This window comes from Silurus meridionalis, chromosome 8, assembly GCF_014805685.1.
Source record: "Silurus meridionalis isolate SWU-2019-XX chromosome 8, ASM1480568v1, whole genome shotgun sequence".
NCBI lineage: Eukaryota > Metazoa > Chordata > Actinopteri > Siluriformes > Siluridae > Silurus > Silurus meridionalis.
Genome location: NC_060891.1, coordinates 4,063,687 through 4,087,500, shown reverse-complemented (window position 1 = coordinate 4,087,500; position 23,814 = coordinate 4,063,687). Strand labels below are relative to the sequence as shown.

General features: G+C 42.7%; 1 protein-coding gene across 2 annotated transcripts in view; it reads left to right on the top strand.

The window, feature by feature from the left end:
• Positions 1–23,814, top strand: part of pacrg (PARK2 co-regulated) — a 93,372-nt gene that overhangs the window by 9,034 nt on the left and 60,524 nt on the right. The window contains exon 2 of one of the 2 annotated variants that reach the window (XM_046855355.1): positions 5,458–5,592. The exons of the other annotated variant lie outside the window; for it this stretch is intronic. Within the exon in view, the coding sequence (XP_046711311.1) occupies positions 5,458–5,592 (135 nt within the window). The remainder of the gene's footprint in view (positions 1–5,457; positions 5,593–23,814) is intronic. 2 annotated transcript variants of the gene reach the window in all.

Below are 23,814 nucleotides of genomic sequence, written 5' to 3'. Positions count from 1 at the left end.
TACTCTACTCACATCCACTGTACTGTACTATACTGTACTCTATTCTACTCTACTCTACTCTGTTTTACTCCACTGTACTCTACTCTATTTTACTCTACTCTACTCTACTCTACTCTATTTTACTCTACTCTACTCTACTCTACTCTATTTTACTTAACTCTACTCTACTCTATTTTACTTTACTCTACTCTACTCTATTTTACTCTCTACTCTACTCTACTCTATTTTACTCTACTCTACTCTATTTTACTCTACTCTACTTACATCCACTGTACTGTACTATACTGTACTCTACTTTACTACACTGTATTTTACTCTATTTTACTCTACTCTACTCTACTCTATTTTACTCTACTCTACTCTACTCTATTATACTCCACTGTACTCTACTCTATTTTACTCTACTCTACTCATTTACTCTACTCTACTCTACTCTATTTTACTCTACTCTCTACTCTACTCTATTTTACTCTACTCTACTCTACTCTATTTTACTCTACTCTACTCTATTTTACTCTACTCTACTTACATCCACTGTACTGTACTATACTGTACTCTATTCTACTCTACTCTACTCTATTTTACTCTACTGTACTCTACTCTACTCTACTCTATTTTTACTCACTCTACTCTACTCTACTCTATTTTACTCTACTCACATCCACTGTACTGTACTATACTGTACTCTATTCTACTCTACTCTATTTTACTCTACTGTACTCTACTCTATTTTACTCTACTCTACTCTATTTTACTCTGCTCTACTCACATCCACTGTACTCTATTCTACTCTTCTCACATCAACTGTAGTGTACTGTACTCTACTATATTCTACTCTACTTAGATCTATTGTACTTCACTGTACTGTACTCTATTCTATTCTACTCTACTTTACTCTCATTTACTCTACTCAACTCTACTTTACTCTATTCTCATCTATTCTACTCTTCTCCACTCTCATCTATTCTACTTTACTAGTCTCTACTCTACTCTACTCACATCTACTGTACTGTACTATACTCTACCTTTATCTACTCTATTCTACTCTACTCCACTCACATCTACTGTACTCTACTCTATTCTAATCTGATCAATTCTTCTCAACTCTACTTTACTCTATTCTTTTCTTCTCTACTCTACTCTCTAGAGAAAAAATTAGTAGAGGTGAGTAGAATTGACTAGAATAATTTTGTAGAGTAGAGTAGAGTAAAGTATTGTACAGTAGAGACTAGTAGAGTAGAGGAGAGTGGATGAGAATAAAGTTAAGTAAATGAGATCTACTCAACTTTACTTTACTCTATTCTCGTCTATTATTCTTTAGTCAATTCTACTCACCTCTACTAAATTTTTCTCTACTGTACTTTACTCTTCTTTACTCACATCTACTCTATTCTTCTCTGTACTCTACTCACATATACTTTACTCATATATCTACTCTTCTCTACTCTATTTACATCTACATTTTTTGTATATCACCTAACAAATACATCAATAATAAGAGCATCCTAACACCAGAGCTGATGTTATAGTAAACTAATCAACACGTAAGGTAAGAGTTTGACTATATTGCTCTTAGCTGACGCTTCTTGTGGAAACCATGGCAACTGTCATGAGCGTGTGTTAGCAAGCAGCAGGGTCAGATGGAGCGCATTCCCGAGACATGAAGGCAGGTTTTAAAGAAAAGTGTAGAGTGTAAAGAAAAGATGGGAACGTCGTGTTAGCAAAGAGGCAAGGCGCTGTGTTGTGTTCGCTCCCGAGCATGTGCGAGGAGAAGCCGAAGTACTCCCGGTGGCAGAAAATAAAAACATTTTGCAGACGAGATGAGAAATAGAGCAGCAGGCTGAGATTCAGTTCCACTCTTTTTCCCTCATTCTTTTCCATCCTTAGTGTTTCTACAGCTTTGCTCCCTGTGTGAACTGTTTGTAGAACAGAGCGATGTTGCAGTGAGGCTGTGTGTGTGTGTGTGTGTGTGTGTGTGTGTGTGTGTGTGTGTGTGTGTGTGTGTGTCTAAGAGAGACAGGAGAACAGTACCACCTGTTTTGTCATTGTGTTTGCGCAGCAGTGCAGCAACGACAATGGCAGTTTCAAGTGGTTAAAAGGAGGGTGAAAATCGGGACAACCTCTGTGAGAAACAGATGACACATTCTTTCTCTCTCACACACACACACACACACACACACACTCAACACGTATGTGTGTCACTGCCTGGTGGTGTGTTTATAAATCAGAGGGTTTGTCTATTCTCTGCATGCTCAGCTCTCCTGTCTGCATTTACCCAATCCCTGCTGGTCTTGTAACACACACACACACACACACACACACACACACACACACACACACACACACACACACACACTTTTAAGGCGAAGTAGAGGAGAATGAGGTGTCACAAAGAGAATGGGAGAATTTGATTTAGCGTAGGCTCACTCTGTTTCTAATCCAGAGCAACTCCCTGATTTAAAGCATTATCTCTGCACGAGCTCACACATTTGACCTTTTTGCCTGTAATTTCCCTCCTGGTGTGTAAGTGTGTGTGTGTGTGTGTGTGTGTGTGTGTGTGTGTGTGTGTGTGTGTGTGAGGTGTGTTTGTATATGTGTGTAATTTGTGAGGATGAGGAAGCAGCAAGATTTATACCCCACACTCTTCTGAAGAGATTCGACTGCAACATTGTTGTTAAAGAAAAACTCTGCGCCTCACTTTTCTGCCCTCAGCTGCACATCTGGTGTACTGAGAGTTTAGGCAGGGGAGACTCTTACTATATGCAAACACACTAGTCTAGGGGTGCAGTGGTGTTAATGCAGTGGTGTTAATGCAGTGGTGTTAATATGGCTTTGTTAATGCAACGGTGTGAATACAGTGGTCTTAATACATTGTTGTGAATGCAGCGGTGTTAATGCAGTGGTTTAAATACATTGTTGTGAATATGTTGGTGTGAATGCGGCGGTGTTAATGCTCTGGTATTGATGCGGCTGTGTTAATGATGTTAATGCTCTGGTATTGATGTGTTGGTGTGAATGCGGCGGTGTTAATGATGGTAAGGCTGTGGTAAAAATACGGCGGTATGAATGCAGTGGTGTTAATGCGCTATCATGAATGCGTCTGTGTACGAGAATGCATGAATTCTTATACTGACACTTGGCTTGCTCTGTTTTGACGGCTTAGTAAATCCACAGGGCAAACAACCTGCCTTTCAGAAGTGTGTGTGTGTGTGTGTGTGTGTGTGTGTGTGTGTGTGTGTGTGTGTGTGTGTGCATCTGTGTGTGAATGCCCTATGAATAAAGAAAGGTAATTGGGTTGCTTGTGGCGATGCTCAGTCTGACCTTATCAGAGCAGCCTGAGCCGATAACCGGGCTGAGTCACCTGCACCACACACACACACACACACACACACACACACACACACACACACACACTCACAAATGCACCCACACACACACACACACACACACAAACACACACATGTGGTGGCAAAACATTTTTATAATCACTCAACTGAAAATAAAACAGGAATATGGAGGTAGACGTGTGATGGAGAGGTTCAAACCTAGGCAGGGATAGAAAGAAAGAGGCAGGAAGAAAGAAAGAAACTAAGAAAGGAAGGAAGGTGGGTGGGGGGATAAGTTCTGCTCAGTGTGCCACTGCTGCTCCGTCAACAAACAGGTGATACGTCATGCAGATCAGCCACTACTGCACTGAGCATAGAATGAATTTTAAAACGAAAGCAACAGACAAATGGAACAATAGAAAAAAGGTTGTTATTCATCAGCAGCTCTCGCTCTTAGAAAGAACAGCAAACCGCCTCTGTAGCAAACTGCACAAGCTCAAATATATCGTGTGGAATCAAGAGCTGTTTTTTCATCCCAAAACGGCTGACAGAGGACAAGAAACTGATTTGGTTGCAGTCCATTTTCAAGACAGACTTTATAAGAAAAGCTGGACATTGCCAGGACATTTCAGCAGTTTAAATCAATTTTGTGCAAAAGCATTACACTTTATAACCACCTGCCTAATATTGTGTCTGTTCCCCCTTTTGCTTCCAAAACACTTCCGACCCGTCACGCATTAACAGCATTAACTTATTCAGCAGTTTCAGCTACAGGAGCTCGTCTGTCGGATCGGATCACATGGACCAGCCTTCGCTTCCCACGTGCATCAACGATCCTCAGCTGTCCATGACCCTGTCACCGCTTCACCCACAAGAGCTGCAGTTTTGGAGATGCTCCGACCCAGATGTCTAGCCATCACAATTTGGCCCTCATCAAATTTAAAATCCTTACGCTTGCCCATTTTTCCTGCTTCTAACACGTCAATTTCTGAGTCTACGTGTTCTGAGAAAACCCGGGCTCATTTTATGAGGTTAATATCGACGCTTCTGCTAGAAATCATGTATGTAGGTGGTGCAGTTGCGGCTGCAGTGAAAGAGACTTGTTCAATAGTGTTCATTAGGTTTCTTGCTTTAGTAATGCCATTCATTCTCACAGTATGAGATTCCTCTCAGTGATGCAGCGCTGTGTTATACTGCGTTTCTCTATAATACTAATGGTTTCTACAGCAGTGGCTGTGGCGCAATTAAGAGGTGGATTGAGTCAGTAAAAGTTAAAGGCCTGGGTGTGAAATGCATGGCCTGCCCCTGCATTAGTTTGAATATTTATCATCTAGCCACGTGACTGTTATGCATCCATTAAGATGTGTATGAAGTGTATAAAGGATTCTGTATATTTAGCAGTAAGAAATTAGTCCAGTATCAGTGTTTTGACATGCACTAGTGCAGTAGGGGTGAGAACCATTCCTTATACCAAGATGGGAAACAATGCTTGTGTATGTGTGTGATAATATCCTTCACAAGTAAAACTACAATAAGGGAGCTTCCAGCATCGCCCTGGGCTACAAGAGTCTATCGGTATAGAACCTCGCTCTGTGTGAGTGTGTGTGTGTTCTCTGACAGACTGACTAGACTCCTTCAACAGTGATAGGATCACATTCGGTAATGACTGTGGATATTGCCTTTGGAGCTCTTACACAGGTAGCGAGGAGGAATTGTGTTCTGCAGCTCTACGGGGTTAAGTGTAACGCATTCATCTCCATTCGTGCGACGGTGCCCGAGTCTCCATGCCAAAGCCACGAAACACGAACTTACCGCATACCGTATTAGAGAGCAGCGATCTCGCAAAATAGATCCTACTACCGATCAGAATCTCCCTGTTGCTATTATAAAGACGTTGTGTTTTAGCGCAGAGTCGCATAGCGTATATAGTAGGGGTGTACACGTATTCATACTGAGCTTTTTCGGTACAGGGCTTTCGGTTCGGTGCCCATGTGTACCGGATGCAATCCTTCGCTCGAACGTATAAAGTGACGGACCGCAAGTTTGTTTAGCCTCTGCCTCACACTTTGTGCGAAATCGTAAATGTGTGATGCATCCAGAATATAAGTAACTGTTCCTCTGTATTTGTCAGGTTCTGGGTCCTCCTGCAGCTGGAGCTTTCAAAGAGCGTCCAGCCCGACCCACGTCTTTCCGGAAGTTCTACGAGCGTGGAGATTTCCCCATCGCGGTGGAGCACGATCCCACAGGCAATCGGATCGCCTGGAAGGTACCGTACCGTCTCAGATCCAACCATATGATCTCACGTGACACTTCAGGAAAAGAAGTGAAAAATAGGTCACACGAGGGTTCGTGCGATTCTGGCAGGTTGTTAGCAGGTTGCTGGAATAGACGAGAAGAGTAGGAATGAATGCAAACGAAAAACGCTACACGCTGTAGATGATATTTGGATATTTAACTTGGAGGGTGAACCGGAAGGTTGTGGGTTTGTATCCTGGTACAGAACATTCATCTGCTGAACCAGTCAGCGGCTGTAACCTTATGCTGCTTCAGATTAGATGAAATTCTCACTCTCTGTTTCTTTCTGTCTTTCTTTCTATCCTCCTCCTCCTCTCTTGCATTCGTTCGCTTTCTCCCTCTTTCTTTCTCTCTCATCCTGTGTCTTTTTTTCTGTCATTCCCTTTTTCCTTCACCTTCTCTTCTTCTCCACCACGTTCTGTCTCTGTCTTCCCCCACTCTTTCTCTCTTCCTGTCTCTGCCTTACTCCTCACGTTTCTCTCTTTCTTTATCACTTTTTGTCTCTCTTTCTCGATATCTGTCTCTCTCCTCATGCGTCTCTCATTCTGTCTCCCCCGTTCTCCTTCTCTAGCACCTTTTGTCTTCCTCTCTATTTTTTGTCTCTCCCCCCTCTTTTTTTCTGCCGCTGTCTTTCTCTCTCCGTCCCCCTTTCTCTTTCTCTTTCTGTCCCCTCTCTCTCTGTGCTTCCCTCAAGGTGAAAGCATCCTGAAAGCCTCAGTATTAATAATTGAAAGTGAGATTTTCTCACAAGGAAAAAAATCCACCTGCACTTTAAAAAAAAAAAAAAAAAACAGAGGAAAAAAATCCCATTTTTTTCCACAGTCGTTCTTCACACTTTTAGGAAAATTGCTCATAGCAGACAGTAGGTGTTGTATGAAATTGTTGCTGTCACGTCTAATGCAGCTGTTCTGCTTACTGATCTCAGCACTGCTGCTGCTGCCTGAGCTGGGATATGTGTTCTTTCTGGCTCTGCTGTTTTTCTGTTGCTATTCACATTGCAAATGAGCTCCGTGGAGATGTGTGTGTTTGCGTGCGCGTGCGCGTGCGTGTGCGCGTGTGTGTGTGTGTGTGTGTGTGTGTGTGTGTGTGTGTATGAGAATGTAAGAACAAGACAGACTGATTAGGCCAAGACTGTTAGCAGTGCCGTGTTAGCAGTAAGTAACCTTTAGGGCAGCAGTTCACAACGAGGTTACAGGATCAATCACTCTCCGAAAGAGTGTGTGTGTGTGAATGGAGTCGCACACATTCGCACACAGACACACTCTTACGGACACACTGTTGATTCAGTTACTCAGAGGTGGAATTGAAGTGACCCTTTCACCCAGGAACTGTTTTTTTTGTTATTTTTTTTTTTTTTTCTAATTTGACTGTCCGGTGCTGCATTATTTCCTCTTCACTGACAGTGGAATTCATATAAAAGTATAAAAGTCAGCTTCGAATTTAAGTTGCACCACACACACACACACACACACACACACACACACACACACACACACACACACACACACACACACACACACACACACACACACATTTTAAACAGCTCGAGACACATCTATAAATCTATAAATAGTATTATACTGTTTATGAACATCCCATTCCACCCTCCATTTGCTTTTAGAATAACCTCCATTCTTCTGGGAAGATGTTTCACTAGATTTCAGGAGGCGTTTTCGATCATCCCGAAGGGGTTCAATAGGGGTTGAGTTCAGAGATCTCTTTAGTAAGATCTTCCACGCTAACCTAAGTAAATCAGATCTTCATGGAGCTGAAATAGATTTTGGGTCTCCTAGTTTAAATAAAGGGAAAATCTCATACATCCAATGATCCATCCATCCTAAAATAAATTGTGTACCTTCATGTTTGTGGAAACAGTGTGGAAAAGAAGCACATGTGGCTGGAAAGGTCAGGTGTCACAATACTTTTGCCCCTGTAGTATGTGCATGGTGATTTTCTCGGATCTTTGGGGTGAAATACAAGGATTTGGGACACTTTGGCGGAGTCCCTCTCGCTGTCTCTCTTTCTGTCTTTGCCTGTTTCCTTCTCCCTCTTTCCTTCTATAGCACTTTCTGTTTGGAAAATAGCACATAGGGCTGGAAGGGTCAGGTGCCCCAATACTTTTGCCCCTGAACTACATGTACTGTGATTTTCTCGGATTCTGGGTGGGGAAAAAAAAAGGATTTGGGAGACTTGTAAGGACCTGCCCTCATGGCTTATGACCTCAAACTGGCATGCACACTGATTACTGTATGTGATCTAAATAGAATGCATTGAATGCACACACACACACACACACACACACACACACACACACACACACACACACACACACAAACACAAACACACAATAGGATGTAGAATGATTTGATATTCTATCACCTTCTCCTCTCATTTCTTTTTTGAGCAGAATAGTTTTTCATGATGATGATAAATGTTACAGCTTATACCCTTTCTACATTTCAACTGGGCCACTACTCTCTGTGTGTGTGTGTGTGTGTGTGTGTGTGTGTGTGAGTGTGTGTGAGTGTGTGTGTGTGTGTGTGTGTGTGTGTGTGTGTGTAGGTGAATGAACCGTATGGGGTGTTTAAATGTCAAGGGCAGTGTAAAGGGGGGAACAGGAGGGGAAATACTGAGGCGTATTTTTAGCTTCTCCGAGAGCTTTAATACTCACTCGAAATGGAGCGTGTGTACGGCACGAGTGTGTACGGCACGAGTGTGTACGGCACGAGTGTGTACGTATGAGCAGCATATGCAGCAAGCTGATAAGAGGGAGCTCAGGTGTGTGTAAGTGTGCTGTCCGTGGTCCTGCTGTTCTTTCTGAAGAGTGAGAGAGAGAGGGATAAAGACTAGCAAGACAGGTTCACGGATAATCGTGAGTATGTGTGGGTGGGGTGGTGGGGGGATGTCTTTAGTGTATGCAATTTCCTCATGAGCCAAATGTGTAAATCCGTGAAAAGGGATAAAAATTTGCCTGATGCTCCAATTTTTAACTCAAATAACAGAGATCCTACACTAAAGGAAAAAAACTACTAAAAATAAAATACTTTTATTTCCCCTGCAATAATAATAGTAATACTTTTTTTTTTTTTTTTTTTTTTGAAAGACCAGCATTTGTTCTCTCCGTCTGCATTCCTCAGCAATCTTTTAATTTCCTTTGATTGTTTGACCTCGCGGCTTCTCTTCCTGACTCGGCTTTTGTGCCGCCGAACGAAATCGAAGGCGCATTTCATAAGACTGTCGATGCAAACCTAATTCACAGCCTTGAGCCTCTCTCTGCAGGCCGTGCTGCGCAGACGGATGGATCACGGGCGGGCGGGAGTTGGGGGGGATATTAGAGGGAGGTATCAGTAAGGAACTATGGGTGGCGATCAATTAATCTGATCAAGTGCTTTAGGAAATTGAGAGTATAAGTGCACCATAGGGACACACATCTGTCTTGTCTAGGAGATTGAATTATTTCAAGAGCGAGACAGAGGAACGTGATGGTGGTGGCGGTGCTACAAAGAGCCCTGGGATTATATATGTGTATCTGAAATAATTGTGTGTGTGTGTGTGTGTGTGTGTGTGTGTGTGTGTGTGTGTTATGACTAAGTGCAGGCCACTGCGGACACAGCACTCAAGGAAAGTGATTTTCCTTAGCCATGCGTTTGCTCTTTTTCATTGCCGCAGACCATCCGACTTTCAATTGCCTCTTTCACAGTTATAGACGTCTCGCCTTTAATGCTCATATTGAGTTTGACGCTGTAGCAACACACTCGTCTTCAGCCCTAAAACACTCATTAACCCTTTCTGCCTGGTGTCAATGGGTTGCCAAATAGTGAGTAAGAAAACTGGGTTGCATCAGGTGTTCTTTTTTTGGTGTTGTATTAGATTGTGTGTGTGTGTGTGTGTGTGTGTGTGTGTGTGTGTGTGTTCCAGCCTGTTGTTTGACCCAGCTGAAGGTGACCGCTTCATTAAGACGGCATGTAGATGTAGATGTAGGCCCCTGAGTGTACACTTGGACGTCTTAAAAAAGAAGAAAATCCGTACTAACCGAACTTATTCCTATGAGAAATACTGCACTTCCTCTCCAGGGACAGAAATGAAGCAAGAAAAAAAAATGGGGGTTGATTGGTTGGAGCACGCTCTCTAGAGCTTCCAGAGGGCTGAACCTCACACGGCGCCCAATGCATCATGTGCTAAGGCCAGGCACTTATTCTACAGGGAGATGAGAGTGAAGCTGGAGATTGTCTGGAGATGGGCCCACATCGTTGTCCTCATCTCATAGCGGATTGCGTAGTATACTGCAGCCTGCTCACAACCCAAAAACAAGATAAAAAAAAAAGAAATAAGAGGAAAATAGATTTCACTGCAACCGTTTTTTTTTGTTAATTTAACTAAGCCTATTAGTTGTGACGCAGGGTATTGATTGGATAATGCGAGTTCACCTCTGGTCCCGTCTAGCTTAATGAGCAGTAATGGTTCCAGCGTGGCCTTGTGTTAACATGAACACCCCACACAAAAAGCAGCCAGCAAACGCAGATAAAGAAAAAAAAGCTGAAGGCAATTTGTAACTTGCACTAAAAGCAGAAGAATAGAAGAATATTCTGGGGCAGTTGCTGACAGTTGCTGTGGGCCGACTTATTCGAGATTGAGATGGGGATATTCACTCTGTAGGCAGGATTTTGATGAGTACTGAAGAGATTTCTTGTTTAAAAGTGGTAAGAAAGTTGCTTTCAGTTGTCAAACAGCATTTTTTGGGGTTTGAGTATTCGGGTTTGGGTGATGCTGTTTTTGTGAGAGTGTTGGGACGCAGTTTAATTAGAAAGTGTTGGGATACAGTGCGAATGGAGAGTATTGAGGGACAATATGAGTAAACAGTGTTAGCCGTGTGAGAACAATGCTGTAGCTGTAAAACCCCAGTCCTCAATCTTCTGTTTGTTGTTTTATTCCTTAATGCATCAGTAGCACGCTAATAAAACCGCTTTTATAACAGTTAGAGCTGGTTCACTAATTTGATTGGCCAAGCAGCGCTCTCAAAATATAAAACCTAAATCAGCATGAGATAGCTAGCTAGCAACAACCCCATTCTTGCATGTGCCATAAACACTTAGATATAATTCAATTCAGTTTGGTTTTATTTGCTTGCACATTTAACAATGGATGTTGTTCAGGTATAACTTCATGACCACCTGCCTAATATTGTGTCGGTCCCCTTTTGCTGCCAAAACAGTTGTGACCCGTCGAGCATTAAAAGCATGAACTTCTTTAGCAGTTTGAGCTACATGAGCTCATCTGTTGGATTGGACCACATGCCCCAGCCATCAATGACCCTGTCGCCGGTTCACCACTGTTTCTTCCTTGGACCACTTTTAATTGATACTGAACACTGCAGACCAGGAACATCTGACAAGGGCTGCAGTTTTGGAGACGCTCCGACCCAGACGTCTAGCCATCACAATTTGCCCTGATCAAACTCGCTCAAATCCCACGCTTGCCCATATTTCCTGCTTCAAACACCTCAGCTTTGAGGATCAAAATGTTCACTTCATTTATCAGTGCTATTCACTTTACCGCTCATTATGTTATAATGTCATAATGTTATGTCTGATTGGTGTATAAGTTTATCCCTATTAATCGAGCCGGTGGTGTCAATGGCAGGGAAACCTTTATGAACCTTCATGTGGAAGAAACCTTGAGAGGAACCAGACTCAATCCATCTTCGCTGAGGTGATCGACTGTTGATGGACGCTGGAGTGCAAAACTGTTTGTGGCAATGGTAGAATCCGTTATAGCAAACTGTTGATATGAATGACAGTCCAAATCCAACTTCATGGTTCTTGTGTGAAAGCAACCACAGTGACCTCATGGACTATTGATTCCACAGTGTGGAATTTCCAATTGAAGAGATTCCACCCAGATGCAGGGTGTCAGGATGCATCAGGCAGGAAGAAGGGGATACTGGTACATTTCAGTGTGTGCTCCAGTTTGTGTATTATATAGTAATATAGAAATATATATATATTAAATATCCGAGATGAATGAAGTGTTGTGGGTTTGTTGAGTGAGAGGAAAAATCATGCAGGATACTTGCGTTAAGGTGGAGTGTGGTGTGTGTGTGTGTGTGCTAGTGTACAGTGTGTAGTATGTGCTGTATCAAAAAGCTATTGATTGGCACACACACTGCCAGCAGGCTGCAGCTCTAAATGGAACCTTTAATTAACTAAATGGAGCAGCGGCAGCTGGGCGTGAGCTTCATTCCAGAATAGGCAATGAGAGAGAGAGAGAGAGAGAGAGAGAGAGAGATATTGATGGATAAGGTCTCCCTGTGTGGTTCTCTCTTTCTATGCTCGCTGTAGCCTCAGGGCCGTGTCCTCTTTATCACTATCTGGACCCCATGTCACTCACACACTTACCCTCTGGAAAGATTCTCATTTTCTCTCTCACATTATTAGCCTTCTCTCTTTTTCTCTCTCTCCCCCTCTCTTTCTTTCTCTCTCTCCAGCATTCTCATTCCCGTCCTCTCATGCATTTTGTCAGAGGTTAATTGGTTTGGAAATGATTCCATTCATTCTGCACTGTAATGCTGTTATCTTGCTTTCGTGGTTAGAGAGGGACAAAACGCGAATGAAGAAGTGCTCCACGCATGCACTTAAGCCTAATTTAAAAGAAAGCAAGGAAGGAAAGGGAGGAAAAAAAAAAAAAGTAAGAAAGAAATCCAATTTAATTTGTCCTGACTCTACTCTTTTTTTAGACTTTGGCCAGGGCTTGTCCCCAGTAGTCTTTACTCTAAATTATGGCAAGATTTCATTACCTTGAAAGCTCCCCTCCCTGCCTCCCTCAATCCCTCCCTCCCTCCTTCTCGCCCTCCTTCCTTCTCCCTTTTTCTTTCCTTCCATATTTTAAGCAGATAGACGGCACTAATGTCTTTTGTGTAAGCTGAAGGTCAGCTTGTTCGGATCGGGGAAGCAGTCGATGCTGTCTGTGATTAATGCGCCGCACAAAGTGCCTCGGAGTTACGCAGCGGCTTGATGGCTTTACAGCGAACGCACACTGGCACGGACAAATACCTCAACGCAAAAACAGATGGTACATAGCCAGGAACACAAACATAAAATACAGGGCAAAAGTTGTCACCAGAACTACTTATATAAAGTTTCTCAGTATATATATATATATGGGTTTGGATAGTAAAAATAAAGTCGTGCTTCAGAGTCAAAGCGGGAGAGAGAGATTAAGAAGGAGATATATATACATAGAGAGAGAGAGAGAGAGAGAGAGAGAGAGAGAGAGAGAGGACAGTCTCTTCATGCCAGCCTGCAAGCAAAATAGTATTCATAGTATTCAAAAATGTAAATTAAATGCAATAAAAATATTAAGACACCATTAATGTCCTCTAGTTATAGTTAGAGTAACGTATCAGAAGCTATCCTTTAAAATACGTCGTTATGCGATACATCGTTCTGCCCGTGTTTGTTTCAATGACGTGAAAAGCCTATTGGTATTCCTATAGTACAGTATGCAGAGCAGCAGCTCCATGTCACGATGCTCCCACCAGCATGCTTCACTGTGTGTATGATGACCTCTGGATCAAACTCTGATTTCTTTCTTAGAGATTTCTATGTAACTGTTGCCAATGGGAGATTGTGTGTGTGTGTGTGTGTGTGTGTGTGTGTGTGTGTGTGTGTGTGTGTGTGTGTGTGTGTGTGCGTGTGTGTGCGTGCATATGTGTGTGTTGGTTTGTTTGACAGACGTGTTCAAAGATGCAGCTCATTCGTCCTGAATGTCACCACATTTGTCCTGATGTCCTGTTTTCTTATTTTACAAACACACACACACACACACACACACACACACACAACAAAAGGCAACACTCACAAAAATGGATAAAGCGCAGGGAGGATATAAGAGATAAATTGACAGAGAGACAAACACAGACAGGCTCCGAAATAGAGAGAAAGAAAGAGGGAGAAAGAGATGGTGAAGGACAAACCCGGTGACACGAACACCATGACTCTGTGTCCCTCTGTCTCTTTCTCTCTCAGATAGGAGATGGAGCGAGGGATGAGGATGAAAGCAGCTTGCTGACGGTGCGTTACCTTGCAACTGCTTTGCGGTGCATTACTGTTATGAGATACACGCGCGCGCACACACGCGCGCACACACACACACACACACACACACACACACACACACACAGACTCACACACACGCACACACACACCCCAAAATTCTCAGTGCTAATCCATAACAAACCTGCATGTTTCCTTGAGTGTGTGTGTGTGTGTGTGTGTGTGTGTGTGTGTGCACATCACATCACATATCAAGGTTTAGTTTCAATAAGCGCGTCTGTTCTGAGCGTATATTAAAGCTATGAATTATAGATGAGCGAGCGAGGTCTCGCCATGACTCAACCCTCAGTAAGGTAGAGACTTAACCCAGAGCTGCTGCTTAACCATACACATTACCATCCACAACCATTACTCCTGTGTGTGTGTGTGTGTGTGTGTGTGTGTGTGTGTGTGTGTTGTTGCTTGCCTCAGGTAAGCAGTGCCTATAAACTGCTGAGCTGGCACGTTTTCCTTTTTTTGCACGATCAGCATTTATTATTTATTTCTTTTTTTAAACCAAACCCCCCCCATTCATAACGCAGGTTCAGGCCCTAGGATGTGACTGAATACTGAAAAAAATAGTGAAAAAATCCTGAACTTTATTCACTTAGTAAGTTCTATTATTCTAGATGCGTAAAGAAGGAAACCTCCCGTCGAGGGTGACCTAGCCGCCTGCACACACACACACACACACACACACACACACACACACACACACACACACGTTTTTAGGTAAACAGGACCGCTGCTTATTAGTAATGATCATGTTACACAAAATGCTGTTCGATGCATTTGCTTGTAAGGAGGCTTTGAAATCTCACTGCAGTTCTTCAGAGGAAAACAAATGGAGCTCTTTCATTTCATTTGGGTGTACAGAGAAAAATTTTTAGACAACTACAGAGTAGGATTGGTATGTGTTTTTTTTTTAACATCCCGTTCCACGTTCAGTTCCCGTTTACTGTTATGAGACCCTCGGTTATTCTGTGAAGATGTTCCACTAGATTTTGGAGTGTGTTTGTGGAGATATGAGCTAATTTAGCTACAAGGGTGTTAGTAAAGTCAGGTCCCGATGTATGTGGGGTGAGGAGACCTGTGGTGCAGTTAGCACTATAGGACGAGATCTTCCACTCCAACCCATGAAAAGCATATCTGAGCTGGCATTGTGCACAGGAGGACAGTTTTGGGTCTCGTAGTTCAAGTGAAGCTAATATTTTATAGAATTGTGCGTCTCCAAAATTGTGGCAACAGTTTGGAGAAGAAGCATATGAATGGACAAAGCCGGGTGTCCCAATACTTTTGCCCATTAGTGTATATGGCTTTATCAAACCATACAGCCCATAATGTGTATCAGTAGTAGATTCACACACACACACACACACACACACACACACACACACACACACACACATGCACTGTTGTACACTCAACGAGGTGATTAGGCACTCGTTTGAACATGTGGCTCCACTCCAGTCTTTAAGTCTTGCAAGGTTCTATCTCAATTACCTTAATGAGGTTGAATGGCTACCTCTCTCTGAGAACAGAAAGAGAGAGAGAAAGAGACACACTCGAGACGTCATGAAGAGGGAGAACGATTTAGCGAGGAGTCACGGGAATAGACCCTGCGAGCTGCTCGGTGGATTGTAGAGCAACTCAGCACGTGGAACGGCGAACACGTGTGCAGGCTTTACTTAGCGAGCTGACTGAAGGCACGTGCGTAAGGAGAGAAGATCTGCTGCAGAACCTGACGCGTTACCGACAGGAAACATCTGTTTCGTTAAACAAAACTGATCGGTTCGTTTTACAAATTCAAATGTGACATGAATCCTGAAGGAGCTTTCATCTGAGTAGAATATTAACACCTTGGCTAGTTTGAGCATCAGATCGCGATTGGCTGGAAGTTCAGGTGTGCGTTTAAAGCAGTGAACACACAGGAAGTCTGCGGTCAGTTTGATCAGCATTTTAAAAGAATGCCCGGCTCATAAACAACTGTAACCATAGTAACATTTAGCTACATACAGAGTAAAACTTGTTTAGTGGTGTAACTTATATCTTAAATACAGTGATTTGGACAAATGGGTCGAGACACAATATAAATTTGGCGAACCGGAAAAGAAATGTTCTAATGAGAAATATTAAGAAAAACAGCACCAGGAGTTAACACCAACAGCTTTATTATTAGTAGAGCCACTGTACACAATTCACACTCTTGTACGTATGAAGGTGGATGAAACAGGAGAAGGAATGTGGCATTCTCGCCGCACTCCAATGCCTCCGGTCCCGACAGGCGGGCTGGCTCTGCCCAGGTCGCCATCAGCACGTAGGGGTCGGGGACCTCAAGGCTGAGGAGTCTCCCACCTTTACGAGACGTGGCGTTTCCGCATTTGCCGTCTCTGCCTGTAGTGAGAGAGGAAAGAATAGAAAAGTACACCAACTTCCGTATACGTGATTTTCTTACGATAATGCACATGTATTTCTTCCAAGTAAAAGCAATTATATAATTCAGTGATAAAAACAAACCAAAAAAAATAATGGCAACAGCAAGACTCAATTCTCAACTCAGGTTCTCACATGATAAATACAGGGCTGCCAGTCATTTATAAACAGCTGCCTTTACCTTGATTACAGCATGGCAGGTAAAAGCAGAACATCTGACAGGATGTAATTATGTTTCTAGAAATATTCTCGAAAATATTCTTGAACTCAGATCTGCTCATTTTGGGGGAAAAACAACCTTTAACAATGGACCCATGATGTTTCCAAGAATAGGCTTAAAAAAAACAGACAGTGGTGTGAAGCAACAAGGCTGGGACTGATTTCTTTTTGGCTCTGATTTCGTTTGGTTGTAGAATTTTCTCTTGGTATTAGCAAAATTTCGCAATAAAAAAAGCAATGGGATCTGATTTTGTTATCTGCCAATTCATTACTGAGCTGTTGTTCTTCCCACATATTTCCAATAGCACTTGGCCAGAGCAGATCTCATGCCAGTGTTTCTCCTCGTGCCTTTTTAATAGTCAAAGAAGCAAAATGACTCCCGGGTATGGACGGCTAAGGCATTCATTCTATCAAATCAAATCCCCACAGATATTTTTACACATATATACATGTTTAGTGTCTAAAATAAAAAATAATTGGTATTCGTATTAATGGAACAGGTATCCACACCTTCCGAATTACCAGATTAAACATTTCAACAGTTCTGTAGTCTAATCCGAATAGTCCATGCCTTCAATTTTCTTATAGTTTGTGTCTTTTTCTATATTAGAATGTTCACCGTTCCCTAAAGTGACATTTAGCTCGAAAAATATCCTGGAAAGCAGAGAGACTGGAGCTGTCTCAGCTCATTTCCAGTCTGTAAACCTGCACAGATTTTCACTGAGCGCAATAAAATGACGCTCACTCCTTATCATAACTCCTATTTATCATCGGCTTTCTTTCGGTTTGACTTTCTGGTACCGAGAGCTGACAGGACACACAGATACCATCAGCAGAGGTGCTTCTGCTTTTGGGGTCTAACTTAACGGTTGTAAGCTCAAACCCACTAAAATCTTTTAAATCACTAGAACCCCTAGATTTCTTCCTGGCCTTGTGATCCAGTTCATCCCAGAGCAGATCAATAGGATTTAGGTGCAGTGACTGGGCAGCCCATTCCATTTCATAGATAACACTCCAGCTGACTGCCCTTCCAGTGGTTGGACGTACGCTTCAGCTCATTGTCTTGTATGGTAAATGGAATTGCATGGTGTTGAAGTATGGAATGGTTGCCATGTTGGAATCTTTCACCCAGAATTAATTTCCGAACCTTTTTGCTCCAAAACAACCCCAAACCGTTACTCTTCCACCTCCATGTTTGACTGCGGGTGTGAGACAATCTGTTAACATCTTGTCTCTGGTTAACCATCTTGTCAGAAATGTCAAATTTGGACTCTGCCCACAGAATGTTCTTCCAGTCATTCCCTGTCCAATACTTGTACGGCAGACTCATCAGCAAAGTTGGACAAAGCAGACGGTGTCTGTACTGGAGTGAAGGTACTAATCCCCTGCTTGAATATGTGAAAGTAAAACTCTTTCTTTTAAACTTCTACTCGAGTAAAAGTTGGTGAATGGACTTGAGTTGAAGAACTGAATAATGGATGCAGCTCAATGTGTCATTCTCCTCCACATCATCACTGTCTTTCTAAGGAGCGAGTTGCACTTGCAGCGAGAGAACCCTCTACTACACACACACTCTCGCCAGGAACTGTGGGGCTACGCTTGTGTGTTCACCACAGCTTCTCAGCTGCAATGGATTTTTTTTCACTTCAAAAGATTGAGGAACGGCATGTTTTTTTTTCTGAAATGTGGTGGTGTAAATGTTTCGCAAAATGAAAACACTGATGAAGTACAAATATTAAAAAAATTCACTCAGGTACAATAATGAAGTACAATAACTTCCTACACTTCCGCACATCGGTGTCTTTATATCTCACTATTTTGATATTGTTATATCATAAATGATAACGCAGTCTACCCTATCCTGTGCTACATTATACCATCAAATGTTTGCGGATACCAGAGCATTAGTTTCCTATGTGCTTTTTCAAAAAACCAATTCCACAGTTGTTGCTGTTATAATAACCTCCACCCTTCTGGGAAGATGTTTGGGGGTGTGCTTGAGGAGATTTGTTTATTCAGCCACAAGCGTCAGGTATTGATGTAGGTGAGGTGAGGAGGCCTGAGGTGCAGTCAATGTTCCAATTCTTTCCAAAGGCGTTCAAGTGGGTTGAGGTCAGCGCTCTATAGCAGAAGATTCATTCGAACCGATGTAAAGCATATCTTAATGGCACTTCCATTATTATGTTGGAACATGTTTGGGTCTCCTAGTCCAAGTGAAGGGGAAATGTAATGCTAGCACATCCAAAGACATCCTATACTATTGTGTGTCTCTAACTTTGTGCTAACAGAAGCAAATATGGCTGGAAAAGTCAGTTGTCCCAATACATTTGTCCATATAACGGAGCTCCACATGTGTACCAAAATGTTACATGGAAATATTCAACCTGAAAGTGAATTAGCTTAACACCCGGCGTCTTCACACATTCTTGAAGTGTAACTGTCATGTTTTTAAACCCTATTTCACCTGAATGTTTTATTGTGTCTGGGTGTGTAAATGTGTTATCACTGGCTGTGTGGATGTTTTGATATCGGACGTGTTTAGTCTGGAGGTGTGGGTGCTGTCGAATCTAGGGGTCGGATGTAATAGCATGTGGATGCAGTGACCAGAAAAATCCTCAAAGAGAAAAAAAGGTTAACTTTCAGAGCCGTAAAGTATACCTCAGGAAACGAGAAAAAGACGAAGAGTGGGTGTTAAGAGACAGTGTGTGAGAGAGAGAGAGAGAGAGATGCCCTGTAGTGATGGGATTACAAGGTCTGCTGAAGGACATATACATTTTTATCTGCATCCAGAGCTATCTAAGATCAATAATCAATCAATAGAATTGATCGTCGACTTATAGACTGAAATATATCACTGCACACACATGCAATACCCAGCTTTCTCTCGGGCGCTGTCCCATTTTCAGCCATACAATATCCTAGCAATCACTCCAAACTAGCTACCTAATGGTATCATGGATTTTCTTCTAGTTTAGCACGGAGACGCGATGTATAAAGCCAATGTTTATAAGCCCATGTCCTGTGGATGCGGCGTGTGACCCCTTGATGAGACGGATCGATAAGTCACGGCCATGAAGTGGCTCATCGATTTCGCTCATGACAGTGCATTTAAAGCTTTAATCGAGCTAACAAGGATAACCTTTCATCGCGCCCGCATCAGCCGTACGCGCTTTACACCTTAACACCTTAACATGGCTCAGAGAAACAGATGTATACATGGACATTTCTGAACATTGGGTGCAGTCACATGTTTTACACGTAGTTTTAGAAAGTATCAATCCAGTTCTAGAATACCTCTTCCTTAATCACTTCCTGCCCTCTTCTTACTCTTTTTATATACTCATGTCTCTCTTCTTACCTGCTTCCTGCTCCTTCCTGCCATTCCATTGCCCTCTTCCTTACTCTGTTTTAAACTTTCATCCCGCCCCCTTCCGTTCTCACTTCCTGTCCTCTTCCTTACATCTATCTGCCCTATTCCTGTTTTTGTTCTTGCACTTTTTCTACAATCTTCCGTCCCGTTTTCTTTTTGCTTTTAGCTTTCTTACTGCTTTCTTGTTGCCTTCTTTCCTACACACTTCCTGTCTTCTTCCTGCCCTCTTGCCTGATTCATGTCTTCTTCCTAACGTCTTCCTGCCCTCTTCTGCTTATTCTCTTCCTGCATCTTATCTTACCTGCTTCCTGCCATTTTACAGTGTCCTTCCTTAACCTCTCTCTGCCCCTTCTTGTTCTATTCCGACTCGTTTCCTGTCCTCTTCCTACTTCCTAATGTCTTTCTTACCCTCTTCCTGTCTTCTTCTTGCTCTTTTCCTGCCCTCTTCTTTAGCTTCTACGCTTGCTCTCTATTGTTAGTTGTTTGCGTAACACCGCATGTTTACACGGAAAGTTCAAATCAAATGACCTTCATTGTTTAAGGGAGAAACTCGCGAGCAAATTTTACGACTTGCTAACATTTTAATCATCCAAAAGCTACAAAACCCTGACAAGCTCTGCATGGATACTGCATGGATTTTTAAAGTAGTTCTTGACCTCATTATGTACATTTGTAGGTACATTTGCTTTTCTGATGCCTGGACATAATATTTATTCATTCATTCCTCATTAATATTCGAATGCATTTAGTCATGAATGTTTACGTATCTGGAATTGAAAAGCAGTTTTCCAGTCAGGGATAAAGCACGCTGGGGAAACGATTAGCGATGGGGTGGTGCTACGTGGTAATTAATTAGTTTTTTAATTATTTTTTCTTCTTGTATACCACAGTAATTTGTTAACAATAAGAATTTTTCACAAGCTTGGTGCAGAATGGCATATATGTAATAGGTATTTCTAAAAAATACACAATATATCCTATTTGTACTCAAATTATACTGTAATATGCGTACAGTGATGGCAGTAGACACAGAAAATGCCCTGAAAATCACAATAATTTATTCTGTACAAGTGCAATTAAGAGACGGATTGGATTTGCCAAACTTTCCATCCTCATCAGCCCTTTTCCTGCTCTCTTCCTCCTCTTTCCTGTCCACGTCCTGTTTGTTTTCTACCCTCTTCCTGCCCTGCTCCTTACCCTCTTTCTGCCATCTTTCTATACTCTTCCCTACCGTCTTCTTGCCCTTTTCCATCTCTTCTCCTCTCCTTTTCTTTATCCTTTTCCTTATAATTGTTCTTCTGTGTTCTCGCTCTTTTCCGTGCTTTCTTTTTTCCCCTCTTTCTGCCTTTTCCCTGCTCTCTTCCAACTCTATTCCTACTTTATTATTGCTGTTATCCTTTCCCTCTTTCTTATTCTTTTCTTCACTTATACTTGCTCTTTTCCTTGTCATCTTCCCTTCCTCTTCCAACTCTTCTGCTACTCAATTCTTCTACTCTTCTGCTACTATTGCTCTTTTTTACCCTCTTTCTTATCCCTTTCCTTCTGTGTTCTTGTTCATTCCCTGCCTTCTTCCTTGCCTTCTTCCTGCCCTCTTCCAACTCTTTTCCTGCCCTCTACCACCCCTTCTTCCTTTCCTGCGCTCTCATGCTCTCTGGAAACTTTAAGAGTGAGCTCTAAAACCAGCCGGTACAGAAGTCTGTATTCAGGGCTCAGCTTTTGGCCTTGGAGGCTTTCTTTCAATCTCTCTGTCCATCTTAGCCTCGTTTTTTTCCTCCCCTCTTTCTCTCACCCCCCCAACCCCTCTCGAGAGCATGCCGTGGCCCACTGCAGGTCAGCTTTCCATTAGCCGTGGCTCCCGTAGCTGAGCTTAGCACGCTGTGGCACTTCACTCTATTAGATCTCACATCAAATCCTTTTTTTTCCCCTCTATCTCACTGGAAAACCGTTGCTGATAGCTCGATTCTGCCCTACTAATGAAGCCTTTCAACACAGAGAGAGGGAAAAAGAGAGGTAGCAATGGAGAGAGATAGAGATGGAGAGAAAGAGGTAGAGAGAGGAAGAGAGTGTTTGATCAGGTATGCAGCAGTAGGAACACGTGGGATTGTTTCGAGTGTTTAATGTGGATGCGCCACAGCTGGAGCCGTCTGTGTCATATACGTTGCTAAGTCTGTTTTTGTACTCGTGTTTGTTTGGTGTTTGTTTGTGTGTGTGTGTGTGTGTGTGTGTGTGTGTGTGTGTGTGTGTAGGCGAAGCGTTTGAAATGCAAATAAAGTAAAACTTGAGTCACTTGTGTTACACACAATTTTGGTGTGTATGACCTCACCGCTGAATTTCAGCACTACCATCTAAAACACACACACATCTTTCACGTGTTCTCAGTAAAAGTGACGAGATGTCCAAGTACACAGAAAGTTTTTTGCATGTTTCCAGTAGAAGTGTGTAAATGAGTGTATGAGTGAGAAAGAGTGTGAGCAAGTGTTAATAAGAGTGTGTGTGTGTGTGTGTGTGTGTGTGTGTGTGTGTGTGTGTGTGTGTGTGTGTGAGTGAGTGAGTGAAGTAGTGAGTGAGTGAGTAGTGAGTGAGTGAGATCTGTAGTGAATTTGTAAGATGTGTGTGTGTGTGTGTGTGTGTGTGTGTGTGTGTGTGTGTGTGTGTGTGTGTGTGTGAGACAGTATGGTTAAGACACTGTGTATGTGTGCTCGTGTGTGTGTGTGTGTGTGTGTGTGAGAGAGACAGTATGGGTTAAGACACTGTGTATGTGTGCTGTGTGTGTGTGTGTGTGTGTGTGAGTGTGTGTGACAGTACGGGTTAAGACACTGTGTATGTGTGCTCGTGTGTGTGTGTGTGCGTGTGTGTGTGTGTGAGAGAGACAGTATGGGTTAAGACACTGTGTATGTGTGCTGTGTGTGTGTGTGTGTGTGTGTGTGTGTGTGTGTGTGTGTGTGTGTGTGTGAGTGTGTGAGACAGTATGGGTTAAGACACTGTGTGTGTGTGTGTGTGTGTGTGTGTGTGTGTGTGTGTGTGTGTGTGTGTGTGACAGTATGGGTTAAGACACTGTGGATGTGTGTGTGTGTGTGTGTGTGTGTGTGTGTGTGCTGTAAGGCTTAAAGCTTTGCCTCAGGCTGCATTTCCGCTTCACATTCAGACCCTTACACATAACGTACAACACACACACACACACACACACACACACACACACACACACACACACACATACACACACACACACACACACACACACCTGGATTCTGGCCTTGTGAGAGAGGAAGAACTGTTGTGTGGAAGCGGATGGAAGCAATAGCGATTTTTTTTGCCCTTTAAGAGCGTTTTTCAGGACGCTGTAAACCCGAGGAAAAATATCTTCTACACAGAGTTCAAACGCACATCAATATTTTTTCTTTTTTTTTTTTTAAATCAGAACATTGCGACACACAGGATGGCCAAAAGTTTTTGGACACCTGACCATGATGTGCTTTTTTTTTTTAACATCCCATTCCACATTTAGTCCTGTTATAATAACCTCCACTCTTCTGGGAAGATGTTCCACTAGATTTTGGTGTGTGCTTATGGAGATTTGTGCTCATTCAGCTACAAACACACACACACAGGAGAAAGGTTGGTATCAATCACGTCCGCATTGATTGTCTGGCGGCGTGTGAGAGGAGAACGTAGGACAGGAAGCTGATGTGCTGCTGTAAAATATTTGCATTTCACTCTGTCGCCTTTTCTCTCTCTCTTTTTCTTCTTTCTTTCTCTTACTCCTTCACTATTTTGTTCTGTTTCTCCCTCATGCTTTCAACTCGGATTATGTGTGTGTGCTACTCCAGTCTCTCTCTCTCTCTCTCTCTCTCTCTCTCTCTCTCTCTCTCTCCAGCTCTCTCTCTCACCGTCACGTTTGCCCTTCATGCTTCATGCTTTCTTTTCTCTTTTCCCGCTTTTCTGTCAATCTTTTTTCTCATCATTCCTACCTCATAGTTCTCGCGCTGCTTCATCACTCTCTCCGTGGGATAGCGTAGGAAGTCAGCGAGCGCTTCAGAGGATGTGTGAAGCTCCGCGCTTCCTTATCGTGTGTAAGAGCACA